Raw genomic sequence first — 21,709 nt, forward strand, 5'->3', positions numbered from 1 at the left:
AAGAATATCGAACAGAAATGCTACTACAGAACATTCAAAACACTGAAGGGCATATATGTTTAAACACCCCATGACTTAAACTTCCCACCCCAGCAGTCAACACTGCAAAAGGATGGCGTTCCTCAAGTCACTTATCACAATGCTGGATATCTGATCCTGTCTGCACATGGGAGAAGAGATTCAACAACTCGTGAAGCAGCACAACGCACCATATAGTCTGATAATTCAGCAGCTGCAAATGCAAATTCTCATGCCATCATTAGATCAGGTCAGCCACATTCATAGGCATCTCTTCCACAGTTGTATTGTAGAATGTCTCAATATCACGAAGAATTCGTTTATCTTCTTCAGTAACAAAGTTAATAGCAACACCTTTCCTTCCGAAGCGACCACCACGACCAATTCTGCAAATATTAAAAGATAACAATTCAGACAATGGAAAGTACTTCACAACATTCTGGGAAAACCACATTGATGCGACATACAAGAAAAAGGACTTCTCAAACCTCAACATGAACTTCCTCATTCCCTATCCAAAATTTAACAAATGTATGCAATCCAGATTAAGCACACCTCCATATTCAGACCACCACCATGACAACATTTGACAAGATTCTGCTTTAATGATGTACATAAGCATGTTCATTTCGACAGACATGAAATACACTAACCTGTGAATGTAATTCTCACGATTTGTGGGCAAGTCATAGTTAATAACTAGAGACACCTGCTGTACATCGATGCCACGAGCCTGTAAAGAAAACATTGAAAGAGTCAAGTCTGTATATAAAATCTGATTTGTAAAGCACTTTACTATGCACAAAAATCCATTTTACAAAGACCTGAGCTACTCTTGAGCAGTATATTTCCCTCCTTCTACCTCCCTAGGCCAGGGTGATAGAGCATGAAGAACAGACTGACATGACAATTTTCTGGAATGGAAAAGTGCATGTGCAGGAACGCCACAATAAAAGCAAAATGCTATTTTCTAAAACGCCAATACACATACCAATAAGTCAGTAGTGATAAGTACGCGGCTAGATCCCGAACGGAATTCCCTCATAATCACATCGCGTTCTTTCTGATCCATATCACCATGCTGGAATCAAAAATCATACAAAAAACTGCATTGATAAACATGGTATCAAGTGTCTGAAACAGCTAGACTGTCCAGTCCAATTTCAACAGACCACCTTGGCTTTCATCCACTGCCCACCTCCACCATCTCAAATTTCTCTCCAGCCCCTCAATCCCCACACCATTGTGCCTGCCACCTTGGCAGCCATTACCACCACTTTCTTTCCCACATTTGTGAACTGATGAGCAAAGAAGCCAGTCTGCGAATGAAAGACCAACTCCTTTCAAAAGTTCAGTTCCACAAACAGGGCAACTCTTCTCCTGATTGGTCAGCACAACACATTTCCAACTCCAGGATTGGGAGATGCAGGTACAGTTACAACATTTGAAAGACATTTGGACAGGGACATGAATGTGAAATGTTTAGAGGGATATGGGCCAAATGCAAGCAAATGGGACTAGTTTAGTTTGCTAAACTTCATGATAGACAAGTTGGACTGAAGGGTCTGTTTCTGTGCTGTGAGAGAATGACTGACCCCAGACTAAAACTGCAACTTCAGCAAGTGTGGAACAGGCACTTTATATACTTATTGGAGCACCTTCAGAAATGGAAGAGAAAAACAGTACAGAAATCTTACCAATGCAGAAACAGTGAAGTCCCTTGCATGCATTTTTTCAGTTAACCAATCAACCTTCCTCCTCGTATTAAGAAAAATCACAGCTTGTGTTATGGTTAGAGTTTCATACAAGTCACAAAGTGTGTCCAACTTCCATTCCTGTCACAACAAAATCCTGAATGTGAATTGAGCCTTCAAATAATAGAATTTTATTGAATGTTCCGACATAGAGGTTTATTTTCAATTACATTCAACACACCTCTCTCTCCACATTGATGTAAAACTGCTTGATACCCTCAAGGGTGAGTTCCTCTTTTTTCACAAGGATACGGATTGGATCACGCATAAACTTTTTAGTGACCTCCAAGACATCGCTGGGCATAGTAGCCGACAACAAAACCACCTAAACAGAAAAAGTCATTTAGCAGTGCAGTCTGACCTTCCTACCAATGGTCCCCAGTAGAATGGGTATTCACGCACTCCACACACTAAACATTTTCTGCCAAACATAAAGACCATTTTACTTCAGGTTAAAACGTCAACCTGCAACACAGGACCAACCAGTTACTCATGAAGTATGTAGCACAGAATCTTGAGACAAAGGACACCAGACATTAAGAAAGAGGTCCACCCTGGTCTCATTTGCAATGCTATGCATTTTTTTCTCCTTCCTCGGTGTACTCTACTCGCATTATTACAAAAGTCAGACACCCGAATTTTGCAATTTGAGCAGAGTGCTTAAGAAGAAGTTGTTAACACCAATAAATTTGGACAGGATAATGCTGCAGGTAATAATACTTGACGTCATTTATTGTTCAGACTCCCTCCCCATTTGAAAACAAACCAGCATACCTGAATGTTTGTGCTCAGTTTCTGAAAAATCTCGTAGATTTGATCTTTGAATCCACGACTCAACATTTCATCAGCTTCATCTAAAACGAACATCTTGATCCACCTTGAAGCTGTAATAATTATTTAAACTAAGTTACACCATTATCGTTGAAGTTTCAGCATATATTCCTACAGAATAATAAATAGCAAGATGTTCTATTAATTTGAATTCTAAACCTCAGTTTCTGATTAACTTGAGACCCAATTCAAAGTCTGTTTTCATTAGTTAAAACACGAACACCGAAACAGAACAGAGTGATCAGTTCAGAAGTTTGTCTCCATTTCAGGTCAGCCCCGAAAGATGGTAAAGCATCATTCCACTCTGGGTTTTTGATTTTAAGAGCAGTACTCACATATATATCCCCTGTTCAACATGTCGAACACTCGCCCTGGAGTTCCTACAACAATGTTGGGAGCTTCTGCATTCAGCTTCTGCATCTCACTTCGTACATTAGTGCCACCGATGCAGGCATGGCATGTAGCACCCATGTAATCACCCAGGGCCAGGATTACCTTCTGGATCTAAAAAAGGTAGAGATTCACTCAACCCTTTTATTAAAAAGAGGAGACTTTACTGTACAAAAGTTGATTGCTTTGACATTTAAACACTGAACATTTAACAATTATCTATTGTAATACTACTGAACATTTGTACTGACAAGAAAAGTATATGAAGGCTTCTAACCATTTAGACATTGAACCTTTGTATGCCAGGTGCAGAAAGAATCCAGCAAATATTTCAACACAGGCTTTTTGATGACTCCTGTCTGAAGCCCTTTGGATATTTCGCTTCCTGCTAATCTTCTGCAATAATGTTAAATGTTTAAATTCAGATTGAAAGCAATTTTTCTACTGATTCTAACCAAGGATCTGTAAGACTATCAGTTTCTAACTTTGTCCACATTGAACACTGTTTTGCAACTATTCAAAAAATGTACTGATTACTTATTTTTCTTCAACACGGCTGATGCAAACTAATTTCCTATTTTCTATGCTCATCTCTTAAACTCAGATTTAAAATGAACTTAATTTCCAAACTTCCATCAGCCTTCAGCATGAAATGTTTCCTATTAATTCCTGAAAGATATGCTAATTTTGTTGGGCTTTCATTTGAGCCATCTAGGACTGGGGAACAATAAAAAATTCAAAGAACTATCTGCTTCTCTTATTAGCTGAAGCTTTCATTCAACTATTCCTTAATTGGATAAATTCCATGAAATACAACCTTCAGTGTTACTTTTAAAAACAGTTGTAGGACGTGCGCAGTGTTGGATGGCCAACATTTATTGCTGGTCTCTAGTTACCCTTGAGAAGGCGATGAGCCACCTTCTTAAACTGATGCAGTCCACGTGCTATAAGTTGATTTACAATGCCATAGGGAGATGATTGCAGGATTTGACCCAACAAAGTAGCAAACATATTTCCAAGTCAGGATGGTAACTTGCAAGTGTTGGCATTCCCACACATCTGCTGCCCTTCTTTAGAAGATGCTGTCTAAAGATCTTTGCTTGTGGATGTGGTCCTCATCAAGTGGGCTGCTGCGTCCTGGATGGTGTCAAGCTTGTGCTGTTTTAGCTGCACTCATCCAAGTGGAAAGTATCCCATCTCACTCCCGAGATGTACATTGTAGATGGAGGCTCGACTTTAGGGAGCCGGGAACCAAACTGATCAGTGTTGGAAGCTCTGAATCATGCAGCTTAAAGCTAACTCAGTCTCAGTAGTGAGATTTAGGATGCTAATTATCATTCTAATGAGACTGCACAGTTTCCAGAGACAATAAATTTTCAAACATTTGGTTGAATTTGGGGCTTTGTATATTTGCCTGACTACTCCAATTCTCCAGATAGAAAATAGCATTCTATTAACTTTTCTAGATAATTTTCTTCACCCATAAATCACACTTTAGCGATCAATGTGCTTAAGCCTGAGCTCCTTAGACTTCCAAGTATGGCTTTCCAACTTTTAGAAAGGACTCATTTTCTACTCATTTTAGACACCTGAATGGATAAAGAATCACTTAAGTAACTGAAAAAAAGGTTAAATTCTAGTCACACATTGCACTAAAAAAAAATGATACAAATGGTGGATGAGGAGTCTGTAGATACTGTCCACATGGATAGTCAGATAGCACTTCCACAAAGTCACAGTAAAGTTTGACAGATTGATAATTAGTCAAAAGGTGTTCCCATGTGATTTGGTCAGGATATGCATTTACAACTTGTTTGAAAGTACAGACTTGTATAGCTAAATTTGCAGACTAAGACCAAATGAAGAGATGGAGTAATTTGTTTCAAATAAAGAAAAGGCAGATGTGAATTAAGCACGGTCAGAGGAAGGCAAGTGTAATTTAAACACACATGTTGTGGGTAAAGGTAAAGTTGCAGTCTTACTGGACTATAGAGCTGCTCTCAGAGAAAACTGAAGGTGGTTTAATTGGAGGGTCACTATTCCTCAGGTGAGGGGAGAGGTTGAGATGGTGTAGCCTTCATGGTAACCTCAGATGGGTACTGAACACACAATGTTGGCATTTCTCTACATTGCAAAAACCAGCCAAATAGGCTAACCAATTCCCACCTTCTGGCTCCATGTTTTGGGTAGATAAACCTTAAAATACATGGACAGTAAACAACAGAGCAGGCTCAGGTTGAAGTTGCACATGCACAAGGTCCTATCTAATGATCCCAGAATAAATATTGCAGCATGAAGATATCGAGCTCAAACCTCAATGATAGAGCACTTTTTACCTGCTGAGCCAGTTCTCTGGTAGGGGCCAGGACCAAAGCCTGCGATTCTTTCATATCTAACTCCAGCTGCTGCAGGATCGAGATTGCAAATGTGGCTGTTTTACCAGTTCCAGACTGTGCTTGGGCAATAACATCAAACCCTGAATCAACAAGAAACCAAACATTACCCTTAAAATGTTTAAATTAAACAATAAATTCAATTTAAGCATTACACTGAAGGATTAAGGCCTTTAAACTTTCAGCAACAGATCTACAGCTCCCACATAAACCTAGCAGTGGCCTTCCCACCAGACATGGGAACATAAACATTGGAACAGCCACAGTCTAAGGCTCCAAATGCTGAAAGACAACAGTCATTCATAAAACAGAGTGATCAGTAAAGAGGTTTCTCATCATTACATCAGTCCCGAAAGATGGTAAAACATCATTTCACTCCAGGCTCAAACTTAGGAATAATCTACTATATTAAGTCAAGAGAATACAATTTTACTACAAAAACATAAAAACATTTTATCTTAACGAAGCATGACAAGTGAAATGCCAAACCACTGCCATGATAAAAGAAGCTGCTATAATAAAAAGCATTTTTAAATTTAGTATATTCACCTTTAATACATGGCATAATTGCCCTCTGTTGGATAGCAGAAGGTTTTTCAAATCCATATGCATAAATTCCTCTAAGAAGGGTCTCCTTCAGGTTCATGTCGTCAAAGTTATCAACAATTTCATTCCAGTTGCTCTGGACAGGGTGGAAGAAAAACATTAAAATCAATCCAAACAAGAAGAAAACTCCAGAATAAAGCACAATGCTGAATACTTTACTCACTTCAATAACGCCATCTGGGTCCATGCCATCTGGGCCATGTTCTTTAGAGCTGCAAGACCACAATAGAAAGATTTCTAAATTAGATATAGCGCGTTCCAAAATCTGTTTCCACTCTAATAGCTCTCCCCTGCACAGGGTTTGGTTTAGCCAGGTAACTCCCTCACTGGAGGGTGCTGCCCTTCCTCCTCTCGCCCAGAGACGGGGTGGAGGAGGAAGAACACAACAACCAGGCGACCTGCGCGGCTGAAGGAAGCGCGTTCCGAGGGAGGCCTCGGAGCTAAATGCCTTGAGCTCTCCCCTCGCCAGATCCATTTCCAGGGCTGCGCGGTGGAACCGAGGCCCGGCTCCGGGCAGCTCCCGTCCACGTGTCCGCCGCCGCCGCCGAAACCACCGACTTCATGCGGCGGAGGAGAGCGCTCAGAGCGGGAGCCTCCCAGACTATCACCCCCCGGGGTGGGGTAAAGGGAGATGGGAGAAGAGGAGGTTGGGAAAGAGGACATCACCCACTCCGTCCCCATCCCAAACAAAACAACCACCCGGGGGGTGGGGGGTAAGCGGCCGTTTGGACACCAGGCGCCATTCGGTGGCTCCTCCTCCCTTCAGTGAGGACGACGACACCACTCCGGCGGTGGCGGACAGATTGATGTTATTATTCGGGGAGAGTCCGCTCGCGATGGGGTTTAATAGCGGAGATTGAGATTATTTCTATCCTCTGCCCCTTCCCTCTTAGGCCTCAGGCTTCACCTGTAATCCGCGGAGCCACAAGACATCTTCCGTACCCACCGCCGCCTCCTCACCGAAAGGAAGCGCTCGCCGCCGGTCGCGCCTATTTATACCCTGCCCGCCCGGCCACTTCCGGTGCCCGCGCGCTCTCGCTCTCTCTCTCTCCCCCCCCCACTCGCAGCCGCTGTCAGGGCCACGCGGCTCCCCCTCACCACAGTCTCCGTGAGAGCGCGGGCTCCGGACACTCTCCCAGCCACCGTTCCCTCAGTCACGCCGCGCCCAGCCTGGCCGCCTCTCCCACAAACCGGTAACCGCACTACTTTCTGAAGGCGGACGGATACGGTGGGGGAGGGGGATTTCGCGAGCGCTCCGCACCGACGGGGTTTCCAGAAGTGCCCCTGGCGGCAGGCTGTGGAAGGGGGGAGTAAGCGGCTAGGCCCTGGGCCTCGGCCTGGGGTTTGGGAACTCTGCCCAAGCCTGGGAGTGGGTTATGGGCTGGGACCCGGGTCTGTGGCCTGTGGCGGGGGCCGAGCTGAGGACTGGGTATGGGCCTGAGGGACTTGTCCCACACTCCCAGGCCCCAACTGGGATCCAGGCAACTTGCAGGGAATAAGCCTAATCTCCACAATTTATAAAATGCCCCACGAGCTACTGTGGGTCCTAATGTTAAACAGGGTTCAGAAACCTCAGCATCACTCACCTATACAATGCCTTAGCCCTTTGTAGTTTAAAATAAAATCCACATTTGCAAGAACTGTGAATGTTCCAGGTGGATTTAACCACAGTTTGTCACTCGATACTTGCGACGGGCATCTGCACGTTTAAAACCTCAGTTGTGTAGCTTCTGCTCACCACACAGTGCCTTTTCTGTCCTACTCTTTAGGACATTAAGGCATACCCTTAAGGCATTATTGGGTCCTACTCTTCTCTGCTTAAGCTTCACTATAGTGGGGCAATGGAAAGATAGTCCCACTTACTTTCTCAAACGACATTGTTAAACTACTTTTCCCCTGTGTTTTCCTCCTTCATGTCCAAACACCAAAGCAAGGAGCTTTGATAATCTTGTTAAGATTGAGACAATTGGTCGGTTGTCTCTGCTGCTGTCTTCGGTTCACCTTGTCCACTTGGCCTCACGCCACTGTTAATTTTCACAAATGTTGACAAATATTTTGTGCATATTTTGCTGAAAAACTGTGTAAATCCATGTCAGATGATGTAAATATGTTTTTTTTAGCTTGGAATCAGTCTGATCATTGTGACAGTCTCACACAGGGCAGCTCATACTTTAAATGGATTATCTGGGCTGACGTGACACCAGTTGTTAAAGTTCATTTGAGAATGTAACTTTTTTTTAAAAAAAAGTTCTGCGATTTACATATGAAAGAACTGAAACCATCATGTTAATTCTCGAAGATGAGAGACATAACAAATAATCCAGGTCTTTTAAAATAATAATTTCAATTACATCACACTGAAACTTTTGCTATAAATTCTGTCTTACGATCTTGTACTCCACAACCATCTGATGAAGGAACAGTGCTCCGAAAGCTAGTGCTACCAAATAAATCTTTTGGACTATAAACCTGGTGTTGTGTGATTTTTTTTAACACCAGTCCCAACACTGGCATCTCCAAAAGTTGAGAATATTCAGCTCTGTCACACCACTGTCTACCCCAACTCCTAATCTGTGGCTAATTGTTGGAATTGTCTGGCATCCAGTGGCAGATGAGCAGAAATGTCTTCGAATTAAGCATTGGGAAAACCAAAGCTGTTTTAATTGTTTCCTGCTCCAAATTCAGTCTCTAGCCACTGATTTAATTGCTGTCCTTGTCAACTGTCCATGGCTAAACTCAAAAGCTCATAATCTTGGTGTCATATTTGACCCTGAAATAAGCTGACCACTTCACAAGCTATTTCTACTGATTAGATTAGATTCCCTACAGTACGGAAACAGGCCCTTCGACTCAACAAGTCCACGCCCACCCTCTGAAGAGTAACCCATCCAGACCCATTCCCCTACCCTATATTTACCCATGACTAATCCACCTAACATTATGTGCAATTTAGCATGGTCAATTCACCTGAACTGCACATCTTTGGATTGCGGGAGGAAACCGGAGCACCCAGAGGAAACCCACACAGGAACGGGGAGAACATGCAAACTCCACACACACACAGTCGATGGAGGTTGGAATTGAATCTGGGTTCCTGGCACTGTGAGGTAGCAGTGCTAACCACTGAGTCATGTTTTGGAGATGCCAGTGAGGTGTAAAAAGTTAAAAATCACACAACACCAGGTTATAGTCCAACAGGTTTAATTGGAAGCACATTAGCTTTTGGAGCTTTGTTCCATCAGGTGATGAAGGAGCGACGTTCCAAAAGCTAGTGTGCTTCCAATTAAACCTGTTGGACTATAACCTGGTGTTGTGTGATTTTTAACTTTAACCACTGAGTCACTGTGCCGTGACTATGGATCTGCTTCTGAAATTCTCATCTGTGTCTCTGTGTTGTTGGTGAGATGTGATCATTACAAGTAATACTGGCATTTATTACCCATTCTTGTTACTGTTGAGAAAATGGTGATGATCTGCATATCTGAATTGCTGCAATCCCTCAGGAGCAGGTATGACCATAGTGTTGGTAAAAACAATGACTGCAGATGCAGGAAACCAGATTCTGGATTAGTGGTGCTTTTGAAGGGCTGATGAAGGGCTTTTGCCCGAAATGTCGATTTCGAAGCTCCTTGGATGACCATAGTGTTGTTAGGAAGCACTTTGACCTAACAATACTGAAAGAACACCAATACATTTGCCATTCAAAATGTTGTATGACTCAAAGGGAAAATTGCAGATGGTGGTTTTCCCATGCACACGTTAATCTTGGTTTTCAGATAATGAAGGTTAGTTTGGATAGTGTTGTTTGCTGCAGTGTATCTTATAGATGGCACACAATGTTATCACCATGTGTAAATGTACCACATTGCTCAGTCAAGAGAAACAACCTCTCTGTTTCCACCCTATCAAGCCATTTATAAATCTTACGTGAAAGCAATTACCCATAATTTTTATAAATTCCAAACATCACAAGACTCTTTTATAGCCACAGTACGTACGTGACTGGTCTAGTTAACTATCTGGTCAATGGTAACACTCCAGGATTCAATAGTACGGGATCCAGAGATGGAAGGTGATGTAAATAGAAAGCAAAGGTGATATGAAATAAAACTTTTTCTCATAGTAGTTAGGTTATGGAATGCCCTGCCTAGAAACACAGTGGAGACATGTTCAAGTGAGGCATTTAAGAGGATGTTATGGTTCTGTTCGCCGAGCTGGAAGTTTTTGTTGCAAACGTTTCGTCCCCTGGCTAGGCGACATCATCAGTGCTTGGGAGCCTCCTGCGAAGCGCTTCTTTGATGTTTCCTCCGGTGTTTATAGTGGTCTGTCCCTGCCGCTTCCGGTTGTCAGTTTCAGCTGTCCGCTGTAGTGGTTGGTATATTGGGTCCAGGTCGATGTGTTTGTTGATGGAGTTTGTGGATGAATGCCATGCCTCTAGGAATTCCCTGGCTGTTCTCTGTCTGGCTTGCCCTATGATAGTAGTGTTGTCCCAGTCAAATTCATGTTGTTTGTTGTCTGTGTGTGTGGCTACTAAGGATAGCTGGTCGTGTCGTTTCGTGGCTAGTTGATGTTCATGTATGCGGATTGTTAGCTGTCTTCCTGCAGTCCTTGCATGGTATTTTGTACACTACATTCGTCTTGCTCATGTTGGGTATCGGGTCCTTCGTTCTGGTGAGTTGTTTGAGCGTGGCTGTTGGTTTGTGTGCCGTTATGAGTCCTAGGGGTCGCAGTAGTCTGGCTGTCAGTTCCGAGATGCTCCTGATGTATCCGCATACATGAACATCAACTAGCCACGAAACGACACGACCAGCTATCCTTAGTAGCCACACACACACACAACAAGCAACATGGAAAGTTTGATCTCTACGGAGAGGCTGAATTGGCTAGAGCTGTTTTGCCTGGAGCTCCAGATTCTGAGGGGTGACCTTATAGAGGTCTATAAATTCATGAGGGACATGGAAAGGGTAAATAGGCAAGGTCTTCCCCCCCAGGGTAGAGGAGTCCAAAAATAGAGAGCATAGGTTTAAGATGAGAGGGGAAAGATATGAAAGTGGATTTAAGGAGCAACTTGTCAGAAGCAATATTCCCTCTCAGCTGCACAAATATGAAATGATGTGTTGATAAACCCCTTCCACTTTTAAAAGTTGCATGGCCCTTGAAGGTCTGTGCAGCAGCAAAGGAAATTACAGGGAACATTGGTTAGAAGTCTCAAAATTTCCGCAGAAAAATATCATGTCCGCTTCATGACTCAAATAGGATATTGAGCACCAACACAAAGAATGGAGGGTTCTATAGTAGTGGCAATGCAAGACTTCCTAGACAGAGGTTAAAAGTGTCAACACAAAAGAAGATTCATAAGGGAATGGGACAATAGCTTAGAATTGGGGAACTACAATAGAAAAATGATACCCATGAATACCTGGAGTATGGTAGTCAGGTGTTTCAGTTGTGAGGAGAAATACTATTTTGTAATGAAGTTATTCATTTTCAGTAATACTTTACATGCCATTCCTCCAGCTGGATATTCAAATATTGCAGGATTTATTATATTCTTGGTGGCAAAGAGAAATAAATGTTGCATATTTGCCTCTGTGTCCAGGAAGTTGGACACTGGCACTTGTGGAGGCAATAGATATAGGGGTGTACTTATCCAATATTCTAAAAGAAACCTTATTACATGGGTAATCTGAGAAAAAGAAATCTACATACAGTTATAAAATGTATATAATCATTCTCTTTGCAGCAAGGTTCATTCAACAGTAAGTGTTGCAGAGAAAAGGTTGAGAATTGACCCTGCTAGTGTGAAGGCAATATCGGAAAGAGAAGTGGTTTTGAAAATAAAATGGGCTAATGTAAGTCACCATTGATTTGACTATTTTCAAGGAAAAAAGCTTGCCCTAAGAAATTATTACACGACCTTGATGAGGGACATCTTGTGTTATGATGAGAACATGAAATATTGCATCATTTTTAATTAAATTGCTTTGAAATTACTTTATGCATGTGGAAATGAAGAATATAGGATCTGTTAAAAATTGTAACACAATCAATGTGTGACGTAGATGAGAAAAACACATTTTATTTGTCTTATTATTTGTGGAAAGATTGTTAAAGTTTGAAGTTAAAGAAAAAAGGGGAATCTATTCATGTTTGGTTAATCACATTAAGTTTGTTAATGTCTTTATTTAAGGCTTACATGAAACAGGCAGTGGTTATTAATTGTCAGTGCACAGGGAGTGGAGTGCTTTTGGTGTAGTGGTACTGTTTCTACCTGTGAGTTAAGAGACCGGGGTTTGAGTCCTACCTGCTCCAGAGGTAAGTAACAACATCTGAATAGGTTGATTAGAAAATATCCAGGAAGTGGGGCATATATGATGCAGTGGTAGGGACCTACTTCTGGACCAGGGGAGGCTCTGGTTCAAATCCAACCTGCTCCAGAGCAAAGGAATAACGTCTCTGAGTAGTTTATTTACAACTCTCCCTACAATCCCACGTAATGTCTTGGGCACCTGGGTTCAAATCCTGACAAAACAGATGGAGGAAATTAAATTCAATAAACACCCCCGCCCCACTTATCTCTCAGCCCCGTCCTGGCTCACAAGCCTCATTCCTGATGTAGGGCTTTTGCCTGAAACGCCAGTTCTTCTGTTCCTCGGATGCTACCTGACTTGCTGTGCTTTTCCAGTGCCACACTCTCGACTTGGAATTAAAGAGTCTAATGAAGGTGATGAATCCATTGTTGATTGTTTGTAAAAACCTATCTGGTTCACTAATGTTCTTTACGGAAGGAAACTGCCATCCTTACTTCGCCTGATCTACATGTGACCCACAACTCTCAAATCTTAATTAGGGATGGGCAATGAATGCTAGCCTAGCCAGCAACCCCCTCATCCAATGAATTAGTTCAAAGAAATGTAATATATGTGTTTACAAATAGTTAGCGGGGTGTGGGTCACATGTGGTGCAGTGCCATGTCACTGTCTCTGAGTCAGGAGGCCTGTGTTCAGGTCCCACCTGTTACAGAGATGTGTCATAATCTCTGTGTCGGTTGATTGAAAATATTCACATGTATAGGGAAACCCTGTAATCTCAGGGTGTGGAAGAAGCTATAAGACTCAGTCATCATAAACACTTACCAGAAAGGAAGATACTTCACGTATTTTCGTTTCCAGTTTGACAAGGATGAGGTGATCAGCAGAGTTCTCCAGGACTTTGACTGAGATTGATGACATATTTGCTGGTTAAACTCCTCAGCCAATTCATAAGATCTGTCCCATCTGTATGTGCCAATTAATGAGCAATTTGTAGTGCATATAAGTTACAAGTTGCCTGTCAATTCATGTTTAACTTATGTTGATTCTGTGTTTGAGTTTAGTAGATAGTATTTACTGCTTATTTTAGTCTTGTAGAATCATAGATACATACAGCACAGAAACAGACTGTTCAATCCAACCAGTCCATGCTGAACATAATCCCAATCTAAACTAATCCTACCTATCTGGTCCTAGCCCATATCCCTCCAAGCCTTTTCTATTTATATTTCCATCCAAATGTCTTTTAAGCATTATAATTGTACCCACATCCACCTCAGAAGGTCATTCCACACACGAACCACCCTCTGTGTAAAAAATTGCATATTATGTCTTTTTAAAATCTCTCTCCTCTCACCTTAAAAATGTTCCCCCTAACCTTGAAATATTCCATCTTGGGGAAAAGACAACTACCGTCAACTCTATACCTCTCATTATTTTATAAACTTAAGACCATAACTCACAGGAGTGCAAGCAAGGCCATTCGGCCCATCGAGTCCACTCCGCCATTTAATCATGGTGGATGTGCATTTCAATTCCACTTACCTGCACTCTCCCCGTAGCCCATAATTCCTTGCAAGATCAAGAATTTATCAATCTCTGCCTTGAAGACATTTAACGTTCCAGCCTCCACTGCGCTCCGTGGCAATGAATTCCACAGGCCCACCACTCTCTGGCTGAAGAAATATCTCCTCATTTCCATTCTAAATTGACTCTCTCTAATCTTAAGGCTATGCCCACGGGTCCTAGTCTCCCCGCCTAACAAAACAACTTCCCAGCGTCCACCCTTTGTAAACCATGCGTTATCTTGTAAGTTTCTATTAGATCTCCCCTCGACCTTCTAAACTCCAATGAATACAATCCCAGGATCCTCAGCCGATCATCATATGTTAGGCCTACCGTTCCAGGGATCCATCCGTGTGAATCCCTGCTGGACACGCTCCAGTTCCAGTATGTCCTTCCTGAGGTGTGCCCAAAATTGGACACAGTACTCTAAATGGGGCCTAACTAGAGCTTTATAAAGTCTCAGTAGCACATTGCTGCTTTTATATTCCAACCCTCTTGAGATAAATGACAACATTACATTCACTTTCTTAACCACGGACTCAACCTGCAAGTCAACCTTTAGAGAATCCTGGACTAGCACTCCCAGATCCCTTTGTATTTTGGCATTATGAATTTTCTCATTGTTCAAAAATAGTCCAGGCCTGTATTCTTGTTTCAAAGTGCATGACCTCGGACTTGCTTACATTGAATTTCATCAGTCATTTCCTGGACCACTCTCCTAACCTGTCTAAATCTTTTCTGCAGCCTCCCCACCTCTTCAGTACTACCTGCCTGTCCGCCTAACTTCGTGTCATCGGCAAACTTCGCCAGAATGCCCCCGTCTGGTCTCCTTCCGATCGGAAGGATGTTGTGAAACTTGAAAGGGTTCAGAAAAGATTTACAAGAATCTTTTGCCAAGGTTGGAGGATTTGAGCTATAGGGAGAGGTTGAATAGGCTAGGGCTGTTTTCCCTGGAGCGTCGGAGGCTGAGGGGTGACCTCATAGAGGTTTATAAAATCATGAGGGGTGTGGATAGGGTAAATAGACATAGTCTCTTCCCTGGGGTGGGGGAGTCCAGAACTAGAGGGCATAGGTTTAGGGTGAGAGGGGAAAGATATAAAAGAGACCTAAGGAGCAACTTTTTCACACAGAGGGTAGTGTGTGTGTGTGTGTGGAATAAGCTGCCAGAGGAAGTGATAGAGGCTGGTACAATTACAGCATTTAAATGGCATCTGGCTGGGTATATGTATAGGAAGGGTTTGGAGGGATAAGGGCCAGGTGCTGGCAGGGGAGACTAGATTGGGTTGGGATAGCTGGTCGGCATGGACGAGTTGGATCAAAGGGTCTGTTTCCGTACTGTACATGTCTATGACTCTATGACTGAGCAATGAAGCCAGCTTGCTAAACGCCTTTTTAACCACCCTACGTGTGATGCACTCTTTAAAGAATTATGCATTTTCACCCCAGGTCCCTCTCTTTTACAAAACTACCCAAGGCTCTACTTTAACTGTACAAGCCCTACCCTTGTTTGTTGTTCCAAAATGCAATACCCTGTATTTATCCAGATTGAACATCATCTGCCATTTTTATACAGAAAACATAATTTATCTCAAACAAGGAAGCTTCATTCTTTCAGTAGATAACTGGGATTTCAAATGTCTTATTTTTTTGAAAAAAAAGTTACTAGTTTCAGTGAAGAACATAACAAGGTCTGGAGCTAAGTGGCCTTCAGTGGCCTGTGGATGAAACCCAAACTGAGCCTAGATGAGTAGGTTATTGCTGAGGAATTGCTGCTTGACAGCACTGTCGACAATGTCCATCACTTTTCTTGTGATTCAGCAGTAATTGGCTAGACTGAATTAGTCCTGCTTATTTGGATGGGATGCATCTGGGTAACTCTGCACATTGTTGGGTATCTGACAGTATGTGGCTGTACTCCAGTCACTTGACTAGAGGTGTAACTAATAGTGGAGCATAAGTCTTCAGTTTTGTGTCCAAATGTTTGAAAGCCTCATATACTTTGCTATGTCCTTTGTGTTCCTTGTAGACTTTTTTATTCCTGGCTTCTCTCTGCAAGTTTGAGGTCTCAAATTGTCCCCAGTTCTGTTCACCCTTAACTCCTGTGCTTACTGTCCTATGTGGTCAAATGAGGCCTCTACTCAATTTTTGCATTTAATGTCCCCGAAGGCCCATTGTCCCACCCTCTGTAATTCCTTCATTCCCATAACCTTCCAAGACTTTGGAACTCGTCTAATTCTGACCTCTTGCAAATTCTAATTTTAGTTGCTTCACCGTTTTTGCCATCTAGGCTCTATGGTCTGCAATTCCCTCCATAAACCTTTCCAACCCTCTACCTCTCCCTAAAACTTGCCCCTTTGACCAATCTTTTGATCATCTGAACTAATGTTGCATTTGAAAAACAGGAAGAACTGCAGATGCTGGAAATCAGAAACAAATATTGCTGGAAAAGCTCGGCAGGTCAGACAGTCTCTGTGGAGGAAGAACTCAGTGTTAACATTTTGACCCTAAGACCTTAGGGTCATTGGACCTGAAATGTTCATTCTGATTTCTCTCCACAGATACTGCCCAACCTGCTGAGCTTTTAGATTAGATTAGATTAGATTACAGTGTGGAAACAGGCCCTTCAGCCCAACAAGTCCACACCGACCCGCCGAAGCGAAACCCACCCCTACCCCTACATTTTGCCCCTTACCTAACACTACAGGCAATTTAGTATGGCCAATTCACCTGACCCTGCACATCTTTGGACTGTGGGAGGAAACCGGAGCACCCGGAGGAAACCCACGCAGACACGGGGAGAACGTGCAAACTCCACACAGTTAGTCGCCTGAGGCGGGAATTGAACCCGGGTCTCTGGCGCTGTGAGGCAGCAGTGCTAACCACTGTGCCACCGTGCCGCCCACCGTTTTCTAGCAATTTGTTTTTTGTTTCTAATATTGGAATTAGTTGTTTGCTAGTATTGCTAGAAAAGGACATATTTTGTTGAAGCTTTTCATCTTGTTCTCAGCAGGACAGTTTGCAAGAATACCAATTCAATGGGAGAGCTAACATTTGTACTGCATGGTTCTCCAAGGCAAGACCATGAAGAGTCCAGTTACCAACCAATCAACACTGTCTTTTTATGTGGTGTAAGTGTTGGATTCCCTCTTAAACTGCTATTTCTTGTGAATTGTCCTGATGAGTGAATGATGAATAGTTTTGACAAAATGCCTTTTTAAGCAATGCTAATATTTTATTATGTAGCTGATTGTCAACTCTTGCTTTATAACAGTCTGGTGAAGTACATCTGAATGTTTAATTGTGTCAACATTGATCTATATACATACAAAATTATTATTAAACAGGCTGTATAAATACGAGTTGTTATTATATCTATGGCAGGTTGTCAGGCTACATGGGGAATTATAGGCTGGTTAGCCTGGCATCGGTGGTGGGGAAAATGCTGGAGTCAATTATTAAGGATGTAATAACTGAGCAATCGGAACATAGTGACAAAATCGGTCCAAGTCAGCATGGATTCACTAAAAGGAAATCATGCTTGGCAAACCTTCTGGAATTTTTTGATGCTGTGACCATAGAGTGGACAAGGGTCAAGCAGGAGATATTGTGTATCTGGACTGTCAAAGGCTTTTGACAAGGTTCAATACAAGAGATTAGTAAGGAAAATTAAAGCTCATGGTATTGGAGGTGATGTATGGAAATGGATAGAAAACTGGTTGGCAGACGGGAAGCAGAGTGTTGGAATAAACGGGTCCTTTTCAGAGTGACAGGTAGTGACGAGTGGAGTGCAGCAGGGTTCAGTGCTGGGATCCCTGCACAATTACATTAACCATTTGAACAAAGGAAGTGAATGCAATATCTCCAAACTTGCATTTGACACTAAGCTGGGTGGCAGTGTGTGCTGTGAAGAGGATGCTAAGAGGCTGCAGAGTGGCTTGGGCAGACTAGCTGAGTGGGCAAATACTTGGCAAATGCAATAAAATGTGAATAAATATGATGATATCCACTTTGGTGGCAAAAACAGGAAGGCAGATTATCTGAATGGTGACAGCTTAGGAAAAGGTGAGGAGCAACGAGACTTGGGTGTCATGATGAGGTCTACAGAATCATGAGAGGTATAGACAGGGTGGATAGTAAGAAGCTTTTTCCCAGAGTGGGGGACTCAACTACTTGGGGTCATGAGTTCAAGGTGAGGGAGAAAGTTTTAGGGGAGACATGCATGGAAAGTTCTTTGCGCAGAGGTCGGTGGGGCCTAGAATGTGTTGCCAGCAGAGCTTGTAGAGCCGGGCATGATAATATCCTTTAAGATGTATCTAGAAAGATACTTGAATGGGCAGAGAGCAGAGGGACACAGATCCTTAGAAAATAGGTGATAGGTTTAGACAGAGGATCTGGATCAGTGATAGGTTTGGAGGGCTGAAAGGCCTGTTCCTGTGCTGTAATTTTCTTTGTTCTTTGTTCTATCAGAGTAAGGATGCCTTACTGCAGTTATACAGGGCCCTGATGATGCAACACGGTAAATATTGGTCTCCTAGTCTCAGGAAGGACATTCTTGCCTCATCTTATGAACTTGCCATTTTGGGAGTTCAGTGAAGGTTCACCAGACTGATTCCTGGGATGGCAGGACTGACATATGAAGAAAGACTGGATTGACTATGCTTATTTGCTGGAATTTAAAATGAGGGGGAATCTCAAAGAAACATTGTGAACCTGTGGAATTCTCTCCATAGGAACTATTTGAGTCAGTTCATTAGATATGTTCAACATAGACATAGAACATAGAACAATACAGCACAGAACAGGCCCTTCGGCCCACGATGTTGTGCCGAACATTTGTCCTAGCTTAAGCACCTATCCATGTACCTATCCAATTGCCACTTAAAGGTCACCAATGATTCTGACTCTGCCACTCCCACAGGCAGCGCATTCCATGCCCCCACCACTCTCTGGGTAAAGAACCCACCCCTGACATCTCCCCTATACCTTCCACCCTTCACCGTAAATTTATGTCCCCTTGTAACACTCGGTTGTGCCCGGGGAAAAAGTTTCTGACTGTCTACTCTACCTATTCCTCTGATCATCTTATAAACCTCTATCAAGTCACCCCTCATCCTTCGCCGTTCCAACGAGAAAAGGCCGAGAACTCTCAACCTATCCTCGTACGACTTCCTCTCCATTCCAGGCAACATCCTGGTAAATCTCCTCTGCACCCTCTCCAAAGCCTCCACATCTTTTCTAAAATAAAGCGACCAGAACTGCACACAGTACTCCAAATATGGCCTTACCAAGGTCCTGTACAGCTGCAACATCACCGCACGACTCTTAAATTCAATCCCTCTGCTAATGAACACTAATACACCATAGGTCTTCTTACAAGCTCTATCCACCTAAATGGCAACTTTCAAAGAGCTATGAACATAGACCCCAAGGTCCCTCTGCTCCTCCACCTTACTAAGAACCCTACCGTTAACCCTGTATTCCGCATTCTTATTTGTCCTTCCAAAATGGACAACCTCACACTTGACAGGGTTGAACTCCATCTGCCACTCCTCAGCCCAGTTCTGCATCATATCTAAGTCCCTTTGCAACCGACAACAGCCGTCCTCACTATCCACAACTCCACCAATCTTCGTATCGTCTGCAATAGGGAGCTAGATGTGGCCCTTGCGCCTAAAGGGATCAAAGGTTATGGGGAGAGGGTGAGATTGGGATTCTGAGATTGCTGATGATGGCTGATCATATTGATCATGATCGTATTGAATGGTGGTGCAGGCTGGAAGGGTCAAATGGCTTACTTCTAGACCTATTTTCTACTTTTCTATGTATCTCTTATGTGAGGACCAACATAAAGCAAATGATGAGTGGTGGGGAGAAAGGCAGTTGAATTGATGGCCCAAGCCTTAATGTCAAACAAGCTTGAAGTGCTGCAAGTTAAATAAAAGTTTATTGTGACTTTTCAAACAGGATTAGATATATACCAAAAAAATCATAGCTGTGGAGAAAATGCAAGTGTGTGAGAATCCCATGGCCAGTCCACCTGCACATCCCTGGACACTATGGGTGGGCAATTTAGCATAGCCAATCCACCTAACGCCTCCCACCAACCCACACTCCACTCCTGGCACCTTCCCCTGCCACTGCAGGAATTGCAAAACCTGCACCCACACCACTCCCCTCACCTCCGTCCAAGGCCCTAAAGGAACCTCCCACATCCAACAGAAATTTACCTGTACCTCCACCAATGTCATCTACTGTATCCGTTGCACCTAATGTGGTTTCCTCTATATCGGGGAGACAGGATGCCTACTTGTGGATTGTTTCAAAGAACATCTCTGGGACACCCGCACCAACGAACCCCACCACCCCATGGCTCCCACTCCATTAAGGACATGCAGGTCCTGGGCCTCCTCCATCGCCAAATCCTTACCATTCAACGCCTGGAGGAAGAATGCTTATACCTGAAACGTTGATTCTCATGCTCCCTGGATGCTGTCTAACCTGTTTTTCTTTCCAGCACCACACTGGGCGGCACGGTGGCACAGTGGTTAGCACTGCTGCCTCACAGCGCCAGAGACCCGGGTTCAATTCCCGCCTCAGGCGACTCTCTGTGTGGAGTTTTCACATTCTCCCCGTGTCTGCGTGGGTTTCCTCCGGGTGCTCCAGTTTCCTCCCACAATCCAAAAATGTGCAGGTTAGGTGAATTGACCATGCTAAATTGCCCATAGTGTTAGGTGAAGGGGTAAATGTAGGAGTATGGGTCTGGGTGGTATACGCTTAGGCGGATCGGTGTGGACTTGTTGGGCCAAAGGGCCTGTTTCCACACTGTAAGTAATCTAATCTAATCTAATCTAATCTAATCTAATGTAATCTAATCACACTCTCAATGGCCATGGCTGTGGGAGGAAACTGGAGTGAATGTGCAAACTTCACACAGGCAGTCACCCAACGGTAGAATTGAACACAGCTCCCCGGTGCTGTGAGTCAGCAGTGTTAATCACTGAGCCACCATACCGCCCACATTGAACTATATTGTATTCAATTGTAGCTTTCAATGGTGAATTGGATAAGCTCCTGAACAGGGAATAAAAGTTATGATTGGGTGGGAAAGGTCGTGGAGGTATTTTTGCAGAGAACTGGCACAGACATGGCAAGTCAAATGACCTTCTGTGCTGTGCAATAATTCTTGAGAGTCCAAAATTAAAGTCTGAAGTTTATTGGAGTGATGAAGTTGACTTGTACATGCAACTGAGTTATGTCAAACTGTGTTTTATAAATTGGCTTGATAATACAATATTAAACCAATCAAATTATTTAGCTTATTTTTTTCACCAAATAGAATTGGTTTGTTCTGATTAAGGAATGAAATAATTCAATGCATATTGACTAGGAATAAGGTGAAAAAAGAGCTTGACTGTATCACCAGACTGTTATGCTCCTTCTTATAAACAAATACGGGTACTTGTTTTTTTTGTGTGAATAGACTCTTAGTCTGAATCCTATGATGAAGTCGCCACTAGATGGCTTTTGTGCAATGAGGAGTCAAGTCCAGGTTAATTTCCTATGTTGTATTTTATGGAGAAAGTGAGGACTGCAGATGCTGGAGATCAGAGCTGAAAATGTGTTGCTGGAAAAGCGCAGCAGGTCAGGCAGCATCCAAGGAACAGGAGAATCGACGTTTCGGGCATAAGCCCTTCTTCAGGAATGAGGAAAGTGTGTCCAGCAGGCTAAGATAAAAGGTAGGGAGGAGGGACTTGGGGGAGGGGCGTTGGAATTGCGATAGGTGGAGGGAGGTCAAGGTGAGGGTGATAGGCCGGAGTGGGGTGGGGGCGGAGAGGTCAGG

At 43.1% G+C, this 21,709-nt stretch overlaps 2 protein-coding genes and 3 non-coding genes across 6 annotated transcripts in view; 1 reads left to right on the forward strand and 4 right to left on the reverse strand.

The window, feature by feature from the left end:
* Positions 1 to 209: 209 nt before the first annotated feature.
* On the reverse strand, positions 210 to 7,597 carry LOC122556237 (eukaryotic initiation factor 4A-II). 2 transcript variants are annotated; one of them, XM_043702842.1, is made up of 11 exons: positions 7,579 to 7,597; positions 6,156 to 6,204; positions 5,936 to 6,068; positions 5,330 to 5,469; positions 2,939 to 3,107; positions 2,547 to 2,656; positions 1,954 to 2,097; positions 1,716 to 1,853; positions 1,010 to 1,099; positions 672 to 751; positions 210 to 404 (listed from the first exon to the last, which is right to left on the reverse strand). In XM_043702842.1, exons 2-11 carry the CDS (start codon positions 6,177 to 6,179, stop codon positions 260 to 262), a joined length of 1,173 nt encoding a protein of 390 aa, XP_043558777.1. In that variant the 5' UTR covers positions 6,180 to 6,204; positions 7,579 to 7,597; the 3' UTR covers positions 210 to 259. The 2 variants fall into 2 exon arrangements, with proteins under 2 accessions (XP_043558777.1, XP_043558776.1); XM_043702841.1 differs by lacking the exon at positions 7,579 to 7,597 and adding an exon at positions 6,900 to 6,994.
* Positions 2,270 to 2,445, reverse strand: LOC122556409. Its single transcript, XR_006313525.1, has one exon. It is a non-coding gene; the product is annotated as a small nucleolar RNA SNORA81 (small nucleolar RNA).
* On the reverse strand, positions 2,839 to 2,908 carry LOC122556411. Its single transcript, XR_006313527.1, has one exon. It is a non-coding gene; the product is annotated as a small nucleolar RNA SNORD2 (small nucleolar RNA).
* LOC122556410 lies at positions 5,697 to 5,764 on the reverse strand. The gene has a single exon (XR_006313526.1). It is a non-coding gene; the product is annotated as a small nucleolar RNA SNORD2 (small nucleolar RNA).
* LOC122556235 (thiamine transporter 2-like) overlaps positions 7,091 to 21,709 on the forward strand; it is an 83,388-nt gene continuing 68,769 nt past the window's right edge. Inside the window, exons 1-2 of the mRNA XM_043702838.1 lie at positions 7,091 to 7,185; positions 16,877 to 16,997. Of these exons, the coding sequence (XP_043558773.1) occupies positions 16,991 to 16,997 (7 nt within the window). The 5' untranslated portion in view covers positions 7,091 to 7,185; positions 16,877 to 16,990. The remainder of the gene's footprint in view (positions 7,186 to 16,876; positions 16,998 to 21,709) is intronic.

Source organism: Chiloscyllium plagiosum, chromosome 13 (assembly GCF_004010195.1).
Source record: "Chiloscyllium plagiosum isolate BGI_BamShark_2017 chromosome 13, ASM401019v2, whole genome shotgun sequence".
NCBI classification, from domain to species: domain Eukaryota; kingdom Metazoa; phylum Chordata; class Chondrichthyes; order Orectolobiformes; family Hemiscylliidae; genus Chiloscyllium; species Chiloscyllium plagiosum.